Genomic DNA, 15,772 nt, shown 5'->3' with positions numbered 1-15,772 from the left:
CAACTCTCTGAACTCCTGCTCCACTCGTTCCCCGAGCTACCAATGTCAAAGCAACACTGAGTCTAACTGACCCCCGAAAGATAACCAAGTCAACTCTGATCAAAGTCAGAGTCCTGGTCAAAGTCAACCTTCCAGGTCAACCCTACTCGCCGAGTCACCCTATTGACTCGCCGAGTTCATATGTTCAGAGTCCTTCTCTTAGCGACTCGACTCGCCGAGTCAGTCCATGACTCGCCGAGTCTACCGACTACCAAGTCCTGACCTGTCCAACTCACCGAGTCTCCATTCGACTCACTGATTCGAGTCTCAACTCTAAGGGTTTGGGGTTTCGCGACTTGACTCGCCGAGTCCAAGAACAGACTCGCTGAGTTCAAGACAATCTTCATCAGACTCGTCGAGTTATTCTTCCAACTCGCCGAGTTCCTGTCCAACTTCATCCGACTCGACGATCTGTTTATCCCACTCGTCGAGTTCCTCCTCATCTTCAAGATACTCGTCGAGTCCACTCAAAGGACTCGCCGAGTCCATTCAGATCTCCATACATGCAGAGGACTTTTGAGTCATGCATGGACTCCAAACTGCAGATCCACCCTTCCCATGCCTATTCCTCACGTAAAGTTGCAAACTTTACGTGTAGAGATGGAGATCTAGGCAAAATACACCATAAACTAGGGTTTAAGGCCAAGGGGCTTCAAAATTGACTAAAGGGCTGATACTTTATGCTTCTCTAGTCCATAACACACTTGGATCTGAAGTAGCAACTCCAGATCCGGCTTCTAACTCAAATGGGTGACAAACCATGGCTTAAAAGCCCCAAATCTCACAACCATGGAAGATCTAAAGGAGAGAAACGACTTATTACCTTCAATATCTCAGAAAGGCTCCACAAACTCCAGATCTGAAGCCAATCCTTGAAGCTTCACTGATTCCCCTCTTTCTTCTTCCTTCAATTCACCCAAAAATGGCTTGGAAGCTTGAATGCACAACAATGGAGGCTTGGGGTTCGCTTTCTGAATAAAGGAGGCTCTAAGGAACCCTAATGGAGAGAATAAGGAGCTTAAATAGCGCCCAAAGTCCCGGATTTAGGGTTTTCCTCGCACAGACCAGACTCGCCGAGTCCACTTGGCCGACTCGCCGAGTTGGTCACTTACACCTCGACCCGGATCCCGCTCGGACTCGCCGAGTTCCTCCTTGGACTCGCCGAGTCGCCCCTAAAAATTAGGGTTTTCTTTCCCTTCTTGGCCTTCAAAACTTTGGGTGTTACACTAGTCCTTCCATTATACCTTAACCAAACCCAATACCTTTTTGTGCAAGGCCTTCATCTTCTGTCTAGGATAGAAACCGACCACTCCATATAATTCACGCGTTCATCGACCTGAATCTCATCCAACGGAACCACTATGGAATCATCGAACTAACCCTTCCGTAGATCTATTATTTGGCTTGCTTTGGCTATTTTGGTTGGTTTTGTGAGCTAAGGACGTTTATGGAGCTATTCCTTGTAGATCTGGGCATATTAAGGGCTTCTTGCGCATAAAGGTGCAAACTTTATGGTTGGTTTGGTCTCATGCATGTGTTAAGTCATTTGTTAAGCTCCATTGAGATCTAGATCCCCATTAAGCTATTCATGCATGTAAAGTTGGCAACTTTACATGATAAACCACCTTAAGGAAGTTAGATATGAGTTTGGGTTGAAGTCTTAATCGATTAAGAGCTGATAATTAGAAGTTGGCCAAGTTGTTGGAGTACGTTGGGCATACATGCATGTATGTTATGTGTACAAGTCCTCAAAGTCAAATTTGAAAATTTGGAAATTATTATTTCCTATTTTAAGCACAGAACCTTTTGATTTCCATTATGTTTCACAACAACGTAAAGAACCGATATTGACACCTGCTTTTGTTCAAGTTAATGATGATGAAATAACCACATAAGTAAATTATGATGAAGATTATGGGAATGATTTTCTGAAAGATCATGAAAATGTTGAAGATAATGATCAAGGGAAATGTTGTGGTGCTCATGGGGATGGGAGTTTTCCACATGAGGTCAATATTGGTAAAAATGATGTTGAAGGTAAAGGTGATGTTAATGATCAATGCATATGAGGATGATATTGGTAAAAATAATGATTTTTTGAATGAGAAAGATGATGAAGATGATAAAAAAGGAAATGGAAGTGGATTCAATGAAGAAGAAACCATGGATTTAAATTTTGTTGTCGAAAATGTTAGTAAGAGTGTTAGTCTAATTGATAGCTAGAAAGGCATATCTTTTATTCATTTTATGTGCGATCCAGTTGTTGAAAGCTTTCTTAAAACTTTGGATCAAGGTAAGCATATGTTTTTATTATATATATTTTAATCATATATGATTTTAATTTCTTATATTTGAATTTTATAGGTACTGAAAACTTGGTTGATGGTTGTATAAATCAGAAACGAGTTGAAGATGATGTGAATGACAATTTGACTGATTTTGAGAAAAATGAATTTGATGGTGGTAAGTATTTATTTATGTATTTTTTATACATAAAATATATATGAATATGTTATATATTTGATTCACTTATGATTTTAATAATTTAGGGACTGTAAATTTGGGTGATGATGATCATAAGAAAGAAGTAATTTCAGATCACATTGTTGATAAAGTTATTGTAGAAAAGAAGAAAGAAGATGAATTAATTCATCCAAGTTTATTGAAAGGTTTTTCTGAAGTGTTAGTTGAACTTTCTAAAGCAAAGAAGGATGGAGAAGGTGTGGTAGAAGGTGAAGGTGTTGAAGTTGATTCAGATTTAGGGAAAGCAAAAGAAGATTGTTCAAATAAAAATAAAGATGGAGGTAATTAGTTTATAATTATTGTTTATTCATATATGATTATGTTAATAATTGTTGTTTATTCATATATGATTTTTATAATTGTTGTTTATTCATATAATTTGTTTATTCATATATGATTATGATTTTTAATTTTTAAAACATTAAATAAACCATAGTTACTGAAAATCATTTATCAAACAGGAACCATAATATCTCAAAACATCAAAATCAGTATATCGATATTAAAACATATGTCAAATGTATATCAGAGTAACATCCCAGGCTAAAACATCATGGTGTGTGCAATGCAGACATCTTGAGCTCTTCCCTCTGCTACCAGAAGTACCTTAAACTAAAACTGAAAACCGTAAGCACGAAACTTAGTGAGTCTCCCCAAACTACCACATACCATACACATAATCACATATACTGGGCCCCGCCCGGCATCAGGCCCCGCCTGGCATCGAGCCTCGCTCGCTATACAGATCTGTTTCTCCCATACCCAGCCTGTCATTGGGCCCCGCCCGCTATACGCATACAACCACTATCATATAATTGTGCTAGCACATAAAGAATCATACACAATGTTATATGTTCTATTCCTAAGTCCTCACCTATCATGGGCCCCGCCCCTACTCTGCTAATGATGAGATATGGAACCCCGTCCACACTCAGCTAGTGATGAGATACGGGCCCCGCCCACACTCATCTCACTACCCGGCACATACAAGTATAACAAAGACGACAAGTATAACTAATCATGTACATAGTCATTGGGTACCACCCCACATCGACCGTTGTCCGGAATCATACATATAAACCTTCCTCGAGCCCCGCCCGACATCAGATCGTAATCTGGGAACACCTAACTTATATATGGGCCGACATTGGTGCCTACGACCCGTTCAAACAGGAGGAAACTCACCTCGTAAAGCTGAATGCGGAATCTCACGATGAGGAATCTCTAACGGCTGCTCTGACAACTCCCCGAGCTGTCATTACCAAAATAACACTTAGTCAAAATCAATGATCCTTCTTAGGCTAAAATGAGTATTTTACCCCTTATCTAATTTGGTCCATGCCCAAGGTCCAAAACCATAACATGAAAGGCCTAATACTAGGTAGACCTCCTAAAGCCCATTCATGGCCCACCAATGGCCCAATTTCTAAATTAGAGCCACCCCTCTAATGGTCCTTACCCTTTTGAATCCATTCCATACTTCATAACCCTCACAAGGTCAACCATGGTCAAGGTCAATTCAAGGTCAAAGTCAACATCCAAGTCAAAATCAAAGTCAAAGTCAACGCTCCGAATTGACTCAACTCGTCGAGTTTAGTCTTCAACTCACCGAGTTCCTATGAATCACAGAATCAAGATTTCACGATCCAATTCGTCGAGCCCATCCCCTTTCAACGGAATCGAGACACTCCATTTCAACTTGTCGAGTTACTCAGTTTGTTAGCCCCTTCTTAACTCATTAAGCCATTATCCTTCAAATCTGAACCCAAACTTCAGATCTCAACTCAAAATGCCTCTAGAAGGGTAAAGTTTCCAACTTTACCCATTAATAGCTTTTCATAAATGGATTAAGTCCAAACCCTAACCCAAAAGGCCAAAGTCTTAATCCCAACATCACTAAAACTACAAGATGGACTATGAGATCATAGATCTGGATTCTAGGGACTAAATGATCATGCAAAGTCCTAGATTTTTCCTCATGCATGGCCATAAGAAGCTCCAAAGGAAAAAATGGTGGCTTAGAAGTTGCATGGGACTTCCATGGCCATAAAGCTGGCACCTTTATGCCATGAAAGTCCTTCAACACTATAGATCTGAAGTGTTTTCCATTTGGAACGTCCAACTCTCAAGAACCATATCATTTGGACCAAAACAAGCAAAAGATGCCAAGAAGAGATCTAATCAAACATTAGTAAAGTTTGAGACTTGATTACCAGAAAGTGACTAAAATGGAGTAAGGTTTCTCGATCTAGAATCTCTTCCTTGTTCCTTCAAACTTTCCTTCATTCCAAGACTTTAAACACCCACAAGAACACTCCAAAATGGCTCACAATCACTCACAATAGCATTAGGGTTTCGAGATCTAGGGTTAGGACAGTGAAGGCTGGAAATGAGGCCAAACCCTAAAGCATAAGGTGTTTAAATAGGGTGCAAAATCTCGGATCTAGGGTTTCCCAAACCCCGTCCAACTCGTTGAGTTGTGCCTCTCCAACTCGTCGAGTTGATTCTTAAAGACACACGCCCAAGATTTCCATCACGTCGAGTTCTCCCTCTTGGACTCGACGAGTTGGCCTTATAGATGCTGATTTCTTTTTCCTTATTTGACCTTCTAGATTCCGGGTGTTACAACTCTCCCCCACTTAAATTAGATTTCTTCCTCGAATAGCTCCTTACTAACACCCCTAATCTAAATCACAATCTGGAGACTCAACCACTGAAAAAGGACAATGCATAAGGGAAATTTGAGAAGTTTTCTTGTCCAAGTTTTAGTCTTGGATTTAGTCAAGATTCTCAAGGTTCCAAGAAGGCATCTCAAAGTCAAAGTTCTCCTGAACGGATGACTAAGAAAAATATTAAGGATAGATTTTATTTAGGAAAACCATTTGGTGGGCCAGAGTGTGTTGCTCCAAATGATGATGTTATTGATGCTAGACCGGTTTTTTTTGCACCCCTTTGGGTACATTAGAAGGACCATCAAAACCAATTTCCAATCATGCTAGAGTGATAAATGAAAAAACTCCATCAAAATCAAAGTTTGGCAAACCTAAAGATATAAATAAAGAACGAACATCAGAAGTAGATGTCAAAGGAAAGAAAGAAATGAAGTTTTCTTATGTTTATAAGTCACCTTTTAAGGAAAGGTTAATTGATTTTAAACCAAGTTTGACACAAGTAGAAAATGTTGTTTGTGAATGGCTTTTTAGTCTTCAAGGAAATCCAGGATAAATTTTTTATTTTTATAACTATAGTTTTTTATTTTTAATAACATTTAAATAAATATCTACAGGGATATGGTATTGCTTACGGAATCAGATGTTATGGGTTTTAGAGCTAATCATGAAAGTCTTTATAAAAAAAACCTATTTGCATGTAAGTGTTCTTGATTCATGGTCTCGTATACTAAATCATGAAGAGAAATTCAGAGATGTTAATTCTCCACTCAGATTGTTCATGAATGTTGATATTGTAAGATTTTTTTTTCTTTTCATATTTTGATAATTATTAATAATTTTTTTATTAAAGATTTACATTTTATTATATACTTATTTCTAGTGATAGAGACTAGAAGGTTTTGAAGGATGTTGATATAGTATATATATATATATATATATATATATATATATATATATATATATTAATGTTTTCTTTCTAATATTATACATGTTGATGTTAGGTATTTTTCCCTGTTTTGAGGCAAAAGCACATATATCTTATTGTTATCAATCTAAAGAAACCTGCTTTTGAGGTTATTAATAATGGTGCAGATGATGTTGATTTCGATGATAAGTATGGTCCATTTTTTAAACCTCTTGTAAGTTCCAAATCATATTTAATCTTTAGATTTGAAATCATATATTATATGTTTTATAATTATTATACTTATATTTTTCTGAGTTCAAATCATATATGATTTTCAGAAAAAGTTTTTTTTGAAGTATCTAAAAGAGATCAATCATGTTAAAGCAAATGAAATGGCTGATAAAAATCTTACACCAATAAGATTGATAATGCCATGGAGGACAGTTTACAACAAAAAGGATTGTGGTGTTTTTGCTATGAGACATATGGAGAGTTATTTTGGAGAAAAAGGTTCTAAATGGAAATGTGGTCTTCCAAAAGAAGGTACTTCTCAAGAAAAAATTCTGGAGAAGCTGAGAATGAAATATACAACAACAATTTTAACTTCTGAGATTAATACGAAGCGATGATGTGTTGAAAGTTACATATGAGTATCAAAAATTTGATCCAAAGATTTTTTGTAATCATTCATATCATGCTCAATGGAATATAGAAACAATGTTGTCAAGTTTTTTTTATTGAAGATTTTAGAAATAAATGGCTGATGTTTTAAGAACAAGTTTGTTTATGTTGGTTTATTTTGTCTTTATGTTAAGGATATTTTGAAGAATGTTTGTTTTTATGGTGATTGAAAACAAATTTATATGTAGTTTGATGGATTTTATTATGTAAGTTTGTTTCTATGAATTATGTTAATGAATGTTAATCATAAGTGATTAAGTTATATTTTTATATGTAATTATGTTTTTAGTACCGATTATATGTTGTTTATATGTAATCATTAGTGATTGTATCAATTAATTTTTTTCTCTGTTTTTGTAATCATAAATGATTACATATGTTGAACAACACATTATAATTTATTATACTTTTTCTTGATAATTGAGTTTATCTTGAGTGCATTGAATACATCACCATGCAGAATCTTATCTTTTTTATATTGTATTTTTGTTTTGTAGTGTTTGTAGTGAAGAATATTTGCTTTATAAATCAAAACAGATCAGGTTTTTCATGAGTTGTGAATTCGTTTTTATCAATGGGGTAGCCTCGTGCTACCTCTTAGATTTGGTCAAAGATGAGTGGTTATACTTCTCAAATGGTTAGTTTTTTATATTAATTACTACAATTTTTAATTTAATTTTTTTATATATTACCATTACTTATTTTTGATGTAAACAACTTCCTTTTCATTTCAGGTAAATTATGGACTCTATAAGTCAAAAAGAGCTAATTTTAGTGTATCTAATAACGTGTTCCCCATTTTTTTTTCAAGATTCTTGTTCTTTTATTTGTAGCTAGATTTTCATAGACATTGTAGATGACTCTGAGAATGCCACTTCCACCATTACTTAAAAAGTTGATCTTCATTGAACATATCAGATATTTACTAGATGTCTTTGAAGTAGAGGAATGTTGTTCATTTAAAGAAGATTTCTTTTTAATGAACAACATTTCTCTACATCTGATATGTAGTAAAGATTTTATATGTTCAATATAGATAATCTTTCTAAGTAATGGTGGAAGTGTTCTTAGAGTCAGCTGCAATCTTTATGAAAATCTAGCTATGAATATGAAGAACAAGAATCTTGGAAAATGGGGAACGTGATACTTGAGGCTTGTGAAATTATTTGTTATTGAAGATTTTATTATGTTTGATGTTATTTTATGATGGATGATTAGAAGTTGCTTTTCTAGATGAATATTGTTATGTTTATATTTTTTATGAATAGTATTGTTGTATATTTGTTATGAACAATGTTGTTGTATATGGTTATATGAAATGAGATTTGTAGTAGAACTTAGATGTTATTTATATTTAATCATAAATGATTAGATGTATTGAATAATAGTTTATATGTAATAATAAATGATTACATGTATTGAATAACAGTTAACAAATTACATAATTATTTCTATTTCTAAAATCATAAATGATTATGTAATACCACTTAATATGTTTTTTTAATCATAAGTGATTATATACTTTTGTAATCATAAAATACATAAACTTAGATACAAGAAGGTTCAAAATAGAAAAAATTCAAGAAAACTGATTTGTTGTACTACTAATAAAATCAAAGAAAGAATGATCAAAGTAGATAGAATTCAGTAAACAATATCATAGTAAATTATATCTTGTAAAAAGATTAAAAAGCATAAAAAAGTATATTATTTAGAAATAAAAATCTTGATTTATTAATTACTGATTAAACTAGTAATTATCTATGTACGTAGCTTTTGATGATTGTTCTGCTGCAAGTTTGATTGGGCATGTACGCAAGTTATGAGGAGCCCTTTATCCACATCCTAAGAATCTTCTTGTTTGCTTGTTTGAATTTTTATATGTTATTTCTGCTGCACTTTGAATTCTATTTTTCTTTCCACTTCCGTTATTTCTTTGAACATTTGGAACATTGATGTCAATGTCTTTTGGAATTTAAATGTCCATCAGCTTTCATACCTCTTCAACGTCTGTCCTATTTTTCTGTATTTGATTTGTAGGACCGTTCTCGTATTCCTTCAGCATGCTTTCTATTTTCCTAATAAAAAAATCCATTTTGTCTTTATTTTTTCTTACAATTACAAACATGCTTCAAAGTTGTAGTATGCTTGATTGACAGATCTGTTAATTTCACTATCTCTTGTATCATATACATGCCTACCAAAGTGATAATGCCTTGATATCACATCCTTTCTCCAATGATTCTCAATGTATTGTTCAGGTATTTCCTTAATTCCATGTTTCATGAGTATGTTGAATGCATGTCTGCACAAAGTCCCAAAGAAGTTGAAGTGTTCACAAGTACATTTTACATCATTTGTTGGAAGTTTTATTTCTACCTGTTCAAAATAAAATTTAAACATTAAGTATTTTTAATATTGAATTAAATATAGTTGTATATATTGTTTTATAATCATAACTAAATATAGTTATATATAACGTTTTGATTCATAAAAATTTAAAATAATAATATATTACCTCAAATTCTGTTTTTAAATCGTTGTTTTTGTTCAGTTGTTCCACTTTGTATAACTCCCATCCATTTTTTGTTCCAACATCTTTGTAATGGCAGTACCAGGAACTTTGTAGATTTCTTTATGTACTTCATAAAACAATGTACTTGTATAAACTTTTGCAGCATGTTTTTCTATCGGTCGCGGTGAAATAATTTATATAATGCCTTCTTTATTTCATGATCAAGCTAATTTTGTCTATTTCTTTGTTTTTGAATTGGAGTGTCATAGTTCATCATGAAATGTAAAAGTAAATTTCCAGATTGCGAGTAAGTGTTGAAGAAGGAATTCATGCTTTCTGATCTTGAAGTGGTTTTCATTAATCCAGACATTCTAGTGTCACTGAAGTATGCAGGTATCCATTTGTCACGTAATTCGAACATATCATTGAACCATCTTTTATCTTCATTGAATTCATTAATAATCAACTCCCACTTCTTCTCAAAATCATCAGGTTTGATATGCAAGTTCCAAACAAGCTTGTTAAATCTCTTCTTGAAGTCATTGTTTTTAAATAAATTGCCAATAACCTATGAATGAACAATTTTACTTATATAATTATAAATTATATACTTATTTGGATATATCATATATGAGTAATCATATATGATTACGTACTGTAAAGTATGATAAATCGTATAAGAATAATCGTATATGATTATACAATATTATATTTGATAATTCATATTATTAGAATACTTAATCATATATAATTTATCATATATCATATATGATTAATCATATATCATCATACAGTATGATATCTGATAATTCATATTATTAGAATACTTAATAATATATGATTACATAGTTGTTTTTATAAATCATACATGAGTTATCATATATGATTTATATTATAGTTTTTGTAACATTCATAAAAATCATGCCAAATTTAAACTTTTTAAAACATTTCAAAAATCAATAATTATTACAAACTTGTTTTCAAAATAGTTTAGTGTCAGAGTATCCCGGAATCAAATCATGAAACATAAGGACGTGTACGATCACACCTTCTCCTTCTCGCGATCATCAGAAGTGCCTTAAACAAAATCAACAACTGTAATCCCGAAGCTTAGTGAGAGTCCCCAAAATACCAACGCCATACAATCATAATCATATCATATAAACACACAACATGCATAATGCGCCATCAACCTGACTGGACCGCCTCGCAGGCCATTAGTCTATCTGGACCGCTCTCCGTGCCATCGACACGTCTGGACCGCTCGTCGGGCCATCGGTCTGACTAGTATGCCCTCCTGGGTCTGCAGTATATCCGGTCCGCCTTGGGTACGTTGGACTAAGCACAAAGCATGACCGCCTCAACCTAACCCCCAATCAAACAAACATGTGCACATAAATATCATACACTAGCTAGCATGTACAGATAGTCATACAGATCTAACAGATCACTAACATGGCAACCATCCTATAACCAGGATACTGATCTAACCAATCACTAACATAACAACCATCCTATACCCAAGATATCGATCTAACAAATCACTAACATAGCATAATCCTATAACCAGGATACCGATCTAACATATCACTAACATGGCAACCATCCTATAACCAGGATACAAATCATAAAGTGTAACGCTCGTAGATCCGGGCTAGTCAATTTGGAGATAATAAGGGTCGAAAACAAATTTTCGGCAAAAGATTATTTAGAATAAATAATCTTAACCAGGTTGTAGGATACATTACAAGGTTTTTGTACATATAAAGAACGCCAAAACCCGAGTTATAACGAATAAGTTATGACTCGTTGAAGTTTCGCAACGGAACCGGCATGACATCGGGAGACGTTAATAGTGAATTTTTGATAAAGGACTTTTTAGCCTTAGCGATATAAACAAAAGTTGTAGTATTCATTAAACCAAGAACGTACAAAAAAACAACGCCCAAATCTGACTTCGTATGAGGGAGTTATGAATTTCTAAGATTTGGCGTAGTAGTGCACAACCCGAAACTCGAATTTTAGATGGAGCAGTTTGTGGCCTACGCGACCTAAATGAGAATTGAAGATCTCATTAATAGGAACTCAACGATAAAAAGACAGACGAAAATAGAGTCCGTATGTAGAAGTTATGAATTTTACGCGGACATTTAATAGTATAATCTCCTCGTATTGTTAAATTTAAGATCGGTCAAGAATTAGACAACGGAGTCAAAATGAAAGTTGTAGATATTATTTTTACCTACGCGTGGATATAAATAACATAAAAAACGGAGGTCGTATGTGAAAGTTACGGGTTTTAGAAGTCGGAAGTGTGTTGTGCGAAAATGGGTGATGTGACACAATCTTGTCTATTGCTTTCTCCTCAAGTCTTGCCACTAGATGGTGACATGTGGCACCAAGTTCAGTCATTTTCACCCTATAAATAGAACCTCTCTCACCCTCATTTTCTTCACACCTTTCCTATTCTTTCTTCTTTTTACTCTCTCTCTCTCTAGAACCTCTCTCTAGCCCCGAAACCCTCCGAAAAGCCTAGGGAACCTCCCTAGCACGAGGCGGAAGCCCCGGAGTGCTCGAAGGCTCCGAGAAGAAGAGATTTTCCGCACGGGAACGCTGCTCCAAGCAAAGCCTGGTTTTCTATAAAACCCGCTGTAAGTGAGTTATGCCTACGCTATTTTTAATATAGCTTTTATTTAATTATAGTAACGTTATTAGGAACTTATAACAAATACTTGGGCTATTATTATGGGTTATATAAGTATTTTTTCAACGCTTATATAATAGTAATAATAGCTATACTATTAATTAGTCTCAGCGAATAATAGACTAAACTCTAGTGTTAATAATACTAGGTTTCGTCGAAGGAAAATAGAATCGTTAAAAGCGAAGCACTGCCCGAGTTTGGAATCATCACTTTAACAAGTGAGTGCATAGTTAATTTCATCTTACACATAGATATGAAGTATTTTAATATAAATTACATGCTATATGTGCATATTGTCTGAATACTTGCTGTCTATGCTGGTGAAAGATTTTTATACATGTTTTAAATGATTTAAACTGTATACGTATTTTATATATACGAATATGTTGGGTATGACATGGGTAGATGAATGATGAGAGATAAAAGATGATGTGAGTAAACATTGGTAGCTATAGACTTAGTGCCTAATAAACATCGGCAGCTATGGACTTAGTGCCTATTGGACAAATACTGGTAGCTATGGACTTAGTACCTGATAGGAATTGGTAGCTATGGACTTAGTACCTATTAAATAAACACTGGTAGCTATGGATTTAGTACCCGATGAATAAACTATAGCAGCTATGGAATTAGTGCTTTACGAACGAGTATTGGCAGCTATGGATTTAGTGCCAGTCCTATAACCCTGGAAGCAAGGGACTTCGGAATAAACGAATAGATGACTCTTAGGATAGATCCTTAAGAGTAAAGAAGATTATGGGGATGGGTAGGGTTGATTGTTTGATTGTTTAAACATAATAATTATATTATTGTGGGTTGAAAACCCTATGTACTCACCAGGTTTCCCAACCTGACCCACTCAGTTTATTTATATCACAGGTGTTCATATGAAGTCATATTACACTAAGAGATTAAAGAGATGTAGATCACTAGTGTAAATAAATGTAAGTTCTTATGTTTCTGTATTGACGATGAAATCCCAATGTTTTAAAATGAATAAAAATACTTTTCTTCGGAAATGCTTTGATAACGTATTTATTATGTTTTACTGGGAACAAATTCCGCAACATTTTTATTAAAAGAGGTACTCTGGTTTTTATAAAGCATAAAAAAATCGGTCTTTTCTGGCCGTGAAAATGGGGATGTCAAATAAAGCATATCATGCAATAAGCTCGGATACAAATCTGAAAAGGGCCGACATTGGTGCCTTATACCTTGTTGATATAGTGAGGAGAACTCACCTCACAAGTGGTGTTGAACAGGGCTAAAAGTCTTTGATCGTTGTCTCACCGAAAATCCTGAACTATCCAAAATAACAATTAATAAGTAAACACATGGGATATCAATCTTGACTAAGGGTCCACATAGTCCATTTTGCAATTTCTCTAATTTGGGCCAAGGCCCAATTATCAAATCCACTGTCTAGAAGTCTATATACTTAAGGCCCATTATTGGCCTAATTTTCCTAGTTGGGCCCCAACTCCCAAATCGACCTCATTTAAGATCTATTACCATTAATGGACCAAAACACATTTATTCAGAAAGCCCAGCAAGGCCCATGTCATACTGGACCAAAAAGGAGCCTAATCCCGAAGCCCAAATCGTCAAAAGCCCAACAGAGGGCGTACACGGGGCGTACTCCTCTGGTACTCTCGACGTACTTCCGTTTTGCGTTGACGACCATCGAGGTGGTTGACTCAGTACGTTGGGCATAGAGAAATTACGCGGGGCGTACGCGAGGTTTTTCCAAAACCCTAATAACTTCTTAATGGCTTAAGTACTTAAGTCTACACTCCAGATCCATCGACCAAATGTGCCTTAGAACCATAAAGTCTTGAACTTTAGGACTTTGGACGTCCAGAAAGTTCCTAATACACGGCCTTAACCCATTAAGACCTTCCTACTACATGCATGGAACACTTTCAGTCATTAGGACATCATTTTTATCACTTAGGACCCTCTTAAGGGTCTACAAGGACAGTTTATTTAGTTTAAATCATAACATGCACCAACTTGGGACTATTGGGATAAGAAATGGTTCCATAAAGCTACCATGGCAAGATCTACATCATACAAACATAAAGTTTGGAGCTTTTTAACTCTTGGAGCTTCTAGAGCACAAAGAAACCTTAGATCTACAACCTTGTCTTCCTTCTCCAACTACTCAAAATACCCACTTTTAGCTCACACATTCAAGAAAGGGGTTAGGGTTTGGGGAAAATGGCTCAAAGAGGCTGAGATGATGGGGGGTTTTGAGCGCATAAGGATGTTTATGTAACACTCAAACCCTAAATATTAGGGTTAACATTTGACGCGAGTACGCCTAGCGTACACAAGTGTACGCCTAACGTACTAGGGTGCGCTTAGTACGCTTAGTGTACTAGTCTTGTTCTCAAAGATGCAAATTTAGCCCTTAGGCTCCTCATGGGTCGAATCTTCTAACCCCAGGGGCTACAAATGTCAAAATAATATTAGAAGAGAGGATTCGGAAATACCTACAAAATCTCAGGATGTTACAGTTTTATTTTTATTATACCTTTGCTTGCAGTTTTTTCGTTATGTGCCACATGCATAATCTGTGTCTTGAATTTGGCAAGACAGATTCCACTGCTTGTTTTGTTGTTGGATCTTGATCAGTTAGAACAATTTTTGGTGCTTTCTCTTCATGAGCTCTAAGAAAAGCTTTAAGTAGCCATTCATAAGACTCAATTGTCTCTCTACTCAACAACCTAGCGCCAACAGCAACTGATTTCTTGTGGTGGTCAACTGTTGTGAATGGAACAAATACCATTTTATACCTATATAAAGAAAATGTGTTTAGTACAATCTATTTGAGTAATAGTATGTTTAAATTTAATTGTATAATTGTTGTATTTTAATCATAAATGTATAAATTATGTAAAGTATATACATTAACTTACTTGTTTGTTCTAAAACTGGCATCAAAAGATATAACGTCTCTAAACTCTGTATAAAAAGCCTTTTCTCTTTCATCTGCCCAAAAAATATTGATCTCCACACGTAGGAACTCAAATGAATAATTTGGGTAATGATCTCTACGATTATTCATTTTGTTTATCATTATTTGAGCATCCTTGTAACATAGGATTCTATTTACTCATCTCCTCAAGTTTTTGTAGTCTGTTACCTTCGCCCCTACATATTCGTATCCCCCTTTCAAAACTGCTCGTATTTTGTAAGCCATTGTTGGACCAATTTTAGCTTTTGATGCATGTACTACAAACTCTTTTTCAGAATATAACATCTTTCTTCCCTTTTTCATATAAGGTCTATCCTCAATAAAGTGGGTGGTTGTGCAATTCAAAGAATTGCTTAACTTTGTAATATGTTGTTCCATAAACATTTTCAAATATAATATTTGTTGTACACCCATTAATTATCTTGTTCGAATTTGGTTTCCTCTTGATAGAACTTGTAGCCAATGTATCACAAGGTTTTGGTTTATCCTTGCCACCCCTATTGCATATAACATATTTGTTTTTTATTATTTGGCTATTGTATTTTGATTGGCAACTTAGTCTTGTATGAAACCCTGCCATTTCTGCATAATCATTATTTAGTATACATTTTTACTGCTAAATTTAGTGATTTGAAAATGTTGTTTACAACTGGTACAAATTCTGGAGGGGCATCTGGTTTATATTAAGATTCTTCAATTATGTTACTGCAATACGATTCATTTGTTGAATTGGAACTTTCACATGATAGAA

At 34.7% G+C, this 15,772-nt stretch overlaps 1 protein-coding gene across 1 annotated transcript; it reads right to left on the bottom strand.

The window, feature by feature from the left end:
• Nucleotides 1–9,563: 9,563 nt before the first annotated feature.
• On the bottom strand, nt 9,564–15,435 carry LOC111913583 (protein FAR-RED IMPAIRED RESPONSE 1-like). Its single transcript, XM_023909312.2, has 4 exons — nt 15,190–15,435; nt 14,953–15,035; nt 14,578–14,839; nt 9,564–9,905 (listed from the first exon to the last, which is right to left on the bottom strand). Exons 1-4 carry the CDS (start codon nt 15,433–15,435, stop codon nt 9,564–9,566), a joined length of 933 nt encoding a protein of 310 aa, XP_023765080.2.
• Between the last annotated feature and the right edge of the window lie 337 nt (nt 15,436–15,772).

Source organism: Lactuca sativa, chromosome 1, assembly GCF_002870075.4.
Source record: "Lactuca sativa cultivar Salinas chromosome 1, Lsat_Salinas_v11, whole genome shotgun sequence".
In the NCBI taxonomy this organism is placed as follows: Eukaryota; Viridiplantae; Streptophyta; class Magnoliopsida; order Asterales; family Asteraceae; genus Lactuca; species Lactuca sativa.
Note: the sequence above shows the minus strand (reverse complement) of the source record. Positions and strands in the feature narration are given on the sequence as shown.